Source organism: Echinococcus granulosus (genome assembly GCF_000524195.1).
Source record: "Echinococcus granulosus chromosome Unknown EG_S00007, whole genome shotgun sequence".
Classification (NCBI taxonomy): domain Eukaryota; kingdom Metazoa; phylum Platyhelminthes; class Cestoda; order Cyclophyllidea; family Taeniidae; genus Echinococcus; species Echinococcus granulosus.
This window is the reverse complement of record NW_020170387.1, coordinates 204,473-212,716: the sequence shown is the minus strand read 5'-3', so window position 1 is coordinate 212,716 and position 8,244 is coordinate 204,473. Positions and strand designations below refer to the sequence as shown.

The 8,244-nt window shown below is 44.3% G+C and overlaps 2 protein-coding genes across 2 annotated transcripts; one reads left to right on the top strand and one right to left on the bottom strand. All coding sequences in view use genetic code 11, as the record gives it.

Moving 5' to 3' along the window:
- Positions 1 to 391: 391 nt before the first annotated feature.
- Positions 392 to 4,655, top strand: EGR_01742 (hypothetical protein; the record flags this gene model as incomplete). Its single annotated transcript, XM_024490991.1, has 7 exons — positions 392 to 479; positions 578 to 663; positions 692 to 833; positions 2,281 to 2,509; positions 2,887 to 3,067; positions 3,557 to 3,743; positions 4,501 to 4,655. 7 exons carry the CDS (start codon positions 392 to 394, stop codon positions 4,653 to 4,655), a joined length of 1,068 nt encoding a protein of 355 aa, XP_024354447.1.
- Positions 4,656 to 5,473: 818 nt separating this feature from the next.
- EGR_01741 (Inhibitor of growth protein 3) lies at positions 5,474 to 7,621 on the bottom strand (the record flags this gene model as incomplete). The annotated part of the gene is made up of 8 exons (XM_024490990.1): positions 5,474 to 6,131; positions 6,386 to 6,458; positions 6,611 to 6,994; positions 7,028 to 7,078; positions 7,118 to 7,214; positions 7,252 to 7,317; positions 7,352 to 7,458; positions 7,498 to 7,621. The coding sequence occupies 8 exons, from the start codon at positions 7,619 to 7,621 to the stop codon at positions 5,474 to 5,476; spliced, it is 1,560 nt and encodes a 519-aa protein (XP_024354446.1).
- Between the last annotated feature and the right edge of the window lie 623 nt (positions 7,622 to 8,244).

Genomic DNA, 8,244 nt, shown 5'->3' with positions numbered 1-8,244 from the left:
AAGGTGTCTGGGCTATTGGCATGGTCCAAAAGGCCAGCCCACCCAGCGAGGTACAAGGGGGCTAATTCTAAGTACAAAAGTGGCGCCTCACCAGAACCGAGGGATAAACCACTATCGTACTACAGTACTGTCTTACATTGCTTGCTTGGTGTCCAACGTAGCGTTTTCAAGAGCCTAAAATCCCCTCTCTACGATGGACGTCAAAGTAAGCTTCCCGATCTCATTAAGATAAGACTTCATTCATTGTCATTTTACATCCACTCCACAAGTTGCTGATGTGATCGAAGACGTTTGCGTCGACTGGGTCATTCGTCGCTCCTGCTGCAGCAAAACAGTCATTTTGGGGGACGACATCTATCAGTGTCCTCTAGACAGTCGTAACGATGTGGGAATGGCAAATATGTGTCGACAGCACCTCTTTGAGCTGGACTTCTTCCTCTCTCGAGATATCACCTTCGATTGCTTACTCTACTCTACGAGTAGGTTTTCAAAAGGTTTTGTCATCAGTGCTTAGCGTGTGCCACTTTTCGACAAGCCGGTGGCGGTATCACCGAATGGAAGACCTGATGTTGGTCAGTTACCTCTATAATCACCACCATCCACTGCAGTGGTGGCAGCGGAGACGAGGTAGTGGACAGTCTGAGTGCGTTATGTCTGCATGACGTGAGTAATATCATGCTTTTACTTTTAGGCCTGCCTTGCCGACCTTGAGGAACACTGCTCCCCACCAAATTGCTCTCCTGCTAACGTTAGTAGCGAAGAAGCTGAAGGGGAGTATGAACTTGAAAGGGATATGAGCTGTCTCGGAGACAATATGGATCGGCTTCAGTTTTGTCCACGCCATTACCTACACTAATCGCGGATATTACATTAACCTCTTGGTTTACTCAACACTGGAGTAACTACCTTTTGTGTTTATATTTTTTAGCTTATTTGTTAGGCAATTTATTAGCTCACATTATCACAGTTTTGAGTTCGGTTGCAGCCATTTGATACTTTTGTGTAGCTTCAGGTCGGTGGCACTCAACGAATCAATGATTTTTATACACAATGCAGCCCGAAACTAAAGTACACTTCAATCAGAGTCGATTTACCAAGTCTATCAAAAGACGAACTGATATTGCAATATTTTATTGAAATGTAGTTTGTATAAACCACCTCTGAAAGTGTTTCAAGAAAGTAGAACTTCATTTTAAGGTGTTTCATGTTTTAGCATTCTCACAAATTGTTGATGCGGTTGTATTTTGAAGGAAGGCAGTCAGCGTTTAGTTGACGGTTTTGTCTCCTCAGTGCCGTAAAACTATCTCTCCACATTCTTGTTTTTCGGATAAAGACTAATTGCTGCTGTAACTCAAGAAGATTAGAATTTTACTAGTATGGTACGACTTAACTCATGTTTTTTGCTTTCTTTCACTAATATTCCACAGATGCGAACGTATCCTCGAGTTAGCGCAGCAAATCTGCCTTTGAAAATAGTAACTAAGCTTGGAATTTATGGTAGCTAATGTGAAGGTATTGACGATTTTAAAGTCAATGTGAGAAAGCTCACTCCCATTTAGTGGTTTCAGGAATTAATGTATTGACATTCTATGGCAGATGCGACAGATACATTAAAAAATTTTGTCACATGTGGCTTATCAAAAGCGTAACAGTGTCAATTAAGCAAAACCATCGTCAATCTCAGTCACTGCCTTGGTGTGGCTTTTAAAACGCCCATACGCATTTCTCAAGAGACCTTTGTTTATGCCCAGAGTATTCTAGTCGATAGTTGTGGAGTCAGATACTTGCGGTCTAACGGTCGTCGCATTTTTATCTTGCTATTCCCAGTCTGTGCAAAATGTTTGAGGAGCGAAGTTCTGCTGAATCATTTAGAATCTTTTTTGTACGGCCCTCTCACTCCATTACTTGGCGTTCATCCCTAGTTTCTAGAAGTAGTTGCGACTTGATCCTAATATTTGGTGGGTGAAATTGAGAAGGCATTATGTAGCTAATTTGGACAGGCTCGGTGCTTTTGTCAGCTTAACTGTTTTGGATTTTTTTCTCTTTTCACCACTTAAGAGTTTATTTACGCCTCCAAAGTCAAGAATTACTGTAATTGGGACTTAGACGGCAAGATTGAGGGATTAAAAATTATTAATGACTGAACCAATTCGAAAAGTCATGTTTGCTCTTAAATGACTGATGCACGCTGCGTATCGGCATTGCATTGCGATGGGTTGAACAAGGGAGGGATAGGAGAGGCACCGGGACTTCTCGTAAATGTTTGCGTTCATTGATCAGTTCTCCATGTTCAGTCCCACCTGCAGCCATTGTACCGCAAGGAGCTGATGCGATACGTACGAGACGTGGAAGAAGAGCCTAACCTTGACCACGGTTTTGCGCGTCTTTGCTTGGCTGCCGAGAAGCGCTTCTGTCAGAGAGTACCCAGTAGCGTTCAGCAAATCCTCAGCCATTCTGACTATGATACCGTTCTTAATAAAGGAGTCACCCTCAATAGCCTAAAGCTTAAGTGCCTCGTGGAGCACAAGACCCATCCAGACCTGGAACCCTAATGAAGAGTAGCTATTGATCACTTCCAGATCCTTAGTAAGTCCAACTTGAATGCCAGTCATTCGTGCACTCTACCAATAGTTTCATTTAACAGCTGCGATTCTGGTTCTACTCGCATGGACCTAGCTTATGTGCTGAGTGGTCTATTCGCTTCGGTAGAATTTCTTATTGTAGCATCTGATTGTTTCGATCCCTCATTGTTTAGTTGAAATTTTGACCAATGCTGGCGACGTTGTGTGCTTTGTACTGATGAAGTTTCACCACTCTTGCTGAAGATTTTATTCATCTGCAAACACGTAAACAGACGGCATATCAATGTCGTCTCTACTTGCTTAGAAACATTGTCTATATTACTTGTCTTTGTGGGCATCGCGGCAGACCGCCAGCCAAGCGTCACCAAGAGCTTTTCGGTCGCGACCAGATGACAATGGCGGAGAGTCATTCAGATTTCAAGCTCATGAGCACCTGCATTGGAATGATCCACAGCCATCGTGGTGACATGTTTACTAGCAGTTCCGTCCTCCTAGAGTGTCTGAAAAAGGCCTCCAACTAAATGGGTGGAGTCTTCAATTCTGATTGTCGTCGTCTGTTGTACAAGTGACCTCAAATTCAACATCTCGAACATCCCTTGAACCCAGGACTCAGCTCCTCCAAATCCCTTTTCACTCCTTACCGTACTTTGAGTCTTTATCAGTTGTTTATTTTACTGCTAACATTTGGAATTCTCGACTCTGACCTCGAATTGCATTTTAACTAATAAACGCTTGATATTCATCTTACGGATTAATCTTGGTTTTCGAACCACACGTGGTTAATCTTGTCGTATTGAGTATATTAGAATGGTACCTATGAGGCTGTCGCATTTGAATTATCCTCGAAGACGTGGATTTAGAGTTACTGAGGGCTGATGTGCTAGCCTAGGCGCTACAGTACTGAACTTAAAAGTTAGGCAGTGAATGGTTATCAGTGTCTTATGAGCACCCTCCGCCTTCCCCCATTTTTTAAGATGGACATAAAACTGTCTTGTTCCGATGAGCTCAGAGTCGACAGCAACAAGCCTTTTAAACACAAGAACACAGTAGTTCGATGTCTTCAGAGCCAGTACATCCTAACCAGCACCAAACAGAGCAGGAAATCTCTCACGCACTCCTGTTCTAAGTATGTGCGTGAGGTGAGTCTCTTCGCTTGTGGTGGTTGGTGCCTATCACATCTTTTTGCTTAAGTACCCTTTGAAGGCACTGTGGGACGCTTGAGCTGTTAACGGAAATGATGTGCCACCAAGACGATGACCGATGTTTGTATACACCGAAGTGCCTGCTTAAACAGACAGTTTGAATAAATAGCCCTTTGTTATGCCATGCAAAAAAGACCCTCTGCATGTGGTTGTGTAGAGTCCGGTGAGGTCGTGCTGCTACCCTTGCTTGCATGGGTATCCTATTACCAGTACTTGCACCAGAACTCCATCAATAGCGTATTAGATACACCATTCAATAGTTTATTACTTCCCACGGGTAAAAAGGAGGAATCGTGACATATCAGGCTGCTCGTGTATTATCCTCTGCTTTATTTCCCTACCTTTTTGTGCGCCCCCCTATCACCGCTCATTAATACTTAATATGCTATAATCGTGTCTTACTGCCACTTTTCGGTGATTTGAGTTGCCATGGTTTGTATCCATCCTGCCAGAACCAACCCTTGACCAACCGAAATGTTGCACTCCTCCCTGACCAATGCACCTAGTACCGTGCAAATACACATCGGCAATGAAACCTTTTCGATTTTTCATTACAGTACTGCACCGCATAGACAATGGAACAACGCTTTTCGCTCCTACTGGTGATTAACAGCAAATTGAAAAGAAACCACAAATATAAATACCTGAGTACTACTTTTGCTTTAATTTCACAAGCAGCCAACGCATCACACCCGAATCTTCCTTCTTTCCCCTAGAGCTGCTAACTTCAACCACCCTGAATCACCACATGGATCCCTTGCTAGCGTTGATGTGTCGTGGCAACCTCATCAAGCACTGCTCAGAGAACCTGGCTCTCTCCGGTCTAGATGGGAGGAATAATGATGGCGTGCCGTTAGAGTACCTGCGCTGACACCCGGCCCAAAAAAGGGCAAAGAACGACTCCTACGTTTGGGAGGTGGCGCGTCTTGTTCTGGCCAGCAAGGCCGACATCGATGTGAACCTCACCTTGGCTCCTAACTGTGCCGGCACCCTGGAAACTCTGCAGTAAGGTTAGATTTCCTCCGAACGGCTATACTCTTTTAAGCACCTTTAGACCAATTAGGCACCCAACACACGACTTGTTATGGACGCCCTTCCTACAGCTCTCCATCGCGCGGATGGGATCTGTGTACACAACACCGGCGAAAAATATATTTTGTGCAATCTTAGGCTATTCATGGTGGAGGACGCCAAATGGAGTGTCCTTTGAATGATCTTAACTCGAACAATCCCGAGATAGAAGCTCCTTGTAAATGAAATCTCGAGTTGCGTCGTGAACTCTGGGTGGCGTCCGCAAAGCGACCGTTCCTACTTGATTGGCGGACGCTGTTAAAAGAGATCAACGCTATCATCACTGATTCGTGCTGTAGCCAGTGATCAAGGCACGTCGCTCGAATCGATATGAAAAAACAATAACCTTTACGCCTAATTTTTTCCCCATTTGTCCATGGTGTTGAGGTCGATTCAATAAAGTTCTCCTCAATGTAAGTTGCTCTTTATCAAATCTATTTTTGCGGCTCCCACTACCGCCGTTTCGAAACTGCTTATTCACACTCATATTCAGAAAGACTAGAAAAATTTTTAGTCTAGTTGCACTGACGGCCCAGTGACGTTTAATTCGCCCATCGGCAACGTCAATTTAGCCGAGAAGAATGGGACAGAAAAAAAGTCCGCATTTCAAACTTGATTTCACCTGCGGCTCATCCTTTTTCTCGAAGTGGAGGACATTCCAGCGAACCTTGTCCCAGCAGCACCGTTGGCGGTGCATATTGGACAATACCACCGGCCTTTTGGAGCTACAGTGAGGTTTACACACGGATAGTGAAACCACTCAATCGGACAGTTAGGAGCGTCACAGGCAATCATATCTCCGTAGCTGACATCTTTGCAGAAGCAGTACTTGCTCTCGTCCACAACAGCACCGGCAGTCGTCGTTGAGGCATGGGAGTCCTGCTGCTGTCGTTGCTGTTGCTGATCCTTCAACGGCCCGGCTGGTGACTGAGCGTAACGGTGGGAGTGAGGGAGGTGATGCGGTTCACTTGAGGACACGTAACCACCCGTCTCATCGTTGGTGTCGATAGTGGAGGAGCTCATTTGACTGGGGCGACGGGAGTGGACACCCACGCGACGATTCTTGTCAATAGTGGTAGCGGCAGCCACACCGCCAACCCAACGAGGACTCTCGCCGCATTTGAGGCTTGGAGACGCAGACGTAGTGGGGTTTGTCAGCAACTCGTCGATCGATTGGTCGGTGACAACAGCACTGCCTCCGGCACCAAGAGTTACTGCTTCAGTGTCCGATGTATTCACGAAGGGGGAATAGCATGATGATCCACCGTGGTGGATTCTGCGACAAAAGATCAAATGTTAGCTAAGCTTTTGGTTGAAATTTTAGGGAATAATGAGACATCCCGTCCCTTCACATCCAAAATTACTTCTACAAAAAACACCTATGATAAGGAAGACAGCAGACACCAACGAGTATTCCAGATTCAAATAACCCCAAACATGAAAACACGTCTGGAGTTAAGGTCATATGAAGTAAGGTAATGGTATAAAGGAGGACTTCCGAAGGGGAGCTTTGGAAGTGAATAAACAAACCTGTGATGATCCATTGAAATTCCTGTAGACCGTTGAGGGGTGCCAAGCGTACGAGATCGCTTAGTGGGATCGACTAGTAAGAAAAGGAATTCGGAACTAATCCCATATGGGCTACTTTTCCAGGAGTACAGGAAAGCAAAATTCGGTAAACGGTGCCAACACGATATTTTCAATATCAGAGGAACAAATATAAAATAACAGTAGCATAGTAAAGTGTATCCTTACAATTAAGTTGGAGATCGTCTTCATCGTCATCGCAGAAGTCCTGAGAATCTGCCTGAAAGGCACCAAAGTCTTGATCTGGCATATCGTGATCTATCGAATTGGGACTTCCGGTGCTTGGGATGTGACGTAATCCGTCGGAGGTTAGGAAACGACTGTTATTTTCTGACATGAGAAAACTTGAGGCTTCTTCAGCCATGAATGACGGCCCATTCCCGCTATAGGGAGAAGGTGGAAGCAAATTCATTGGGGTGTCGAAAGCTGCGAAACGCCGCTTAAGTACGTAAAACTGCTTCTCTGGTGTCTCAAGGGAGAAGGGCGTTCTCCTCTTTGGAAGAGCACGATTAGTGTTGAAAAAGTGGCCACTGCGAAATTTCGCACGACGCTCTACAGATGATTAGGATACAATTTGCGACGTACTCTCTAGCCTATTCGCTCCAGGCATATTACGCCCAAGAAGAGTGCGAATACCTGCAGGCAAAATAAATTCAAAATTCTGATTTATCTAACGATGTTCGATTTTTGAAGTGACTCCAGAATTATCCGCCTCCAACTCCAGTCGAAATTTTTCCAATTCTGAGTCCAATTTTTTCATAACTTTTTGATACTGTACGTAAAATGAAAAGGAACATAGACAAGCGTACCGTAATGTAAATATTTTTCACGATAGCCACCTTCTTCTTTGAGTAATCTGCAGCTCTAGCAAACTCCTGACAAAAATAGATGTACAATTTTACAACACACCTTAAGTATTTGCTCGTATTCAATTCCCTTTTCTCTTTCTGATAGTCGAGATGATTTGCAGCTGTCAAAAAAGGCACTGATCCTCAGATTCAGGGAATTCATTGCATCTATTGAAGGAGGGACGCATGCAAAAATCGGTTAATTACTGTGTGCCTGGTGATCTAGATGCCTGACCGTAGTGAGCTCCTCTCGAAGGTCTGACGGCAAACTTTCAATAGCTAAGGAGCATTCTACGGTTGTTAAATGTAAACCTGCCTTCCATGAAATCATCGAAATATAGCATAATGACGACCGTTAGGCCGCCAACAACCAGAGCTTTCACACAAACTAGTGATCAAGTGTTTCATTGTCATTGGGTGGTGGAATGATGATGTCATTACTGGGCGACTAAAATTTAATTGCGAAGAATGTATTGGAAGTTAGCCGGTTAAGCAGTGCAAGTAAGATAGAGTGTTTATGGCGGCTTATCTGATTTCATTGAACTTGACCAATTTTGACCATCATTGACAAATTTCCCACACCGCATTAGAAGTTTAATTAACTTGTAGCGATCGCTTTTTGAAATAGCCATTGTTTTAGACCTGCAGCATCATGGAAATAAAATTTAGATTTAAAACACTGCTAGTAAATCTGTTAAACGAATTGTAGCGTCCCGGGACTCCCTGAAGACGAAAGAAGACACAATACTCGGGCAGAATATATATTCAGCGCAGAGAAGATGTCTGGGCTATTGGCATGGCCCAAAAGGCCAGCCCACCCAGCGAGGTACAAGGAAGCTTATTCAAGGTACAAAAGTCGCGTCTCATTAATGCCGAGGGATAAGCCACTATCGTATTACATAATCAAGGCCGAGTTTATGCAGAGCCGAGCCTTTGTTGAAGTAGTTGCAAGTC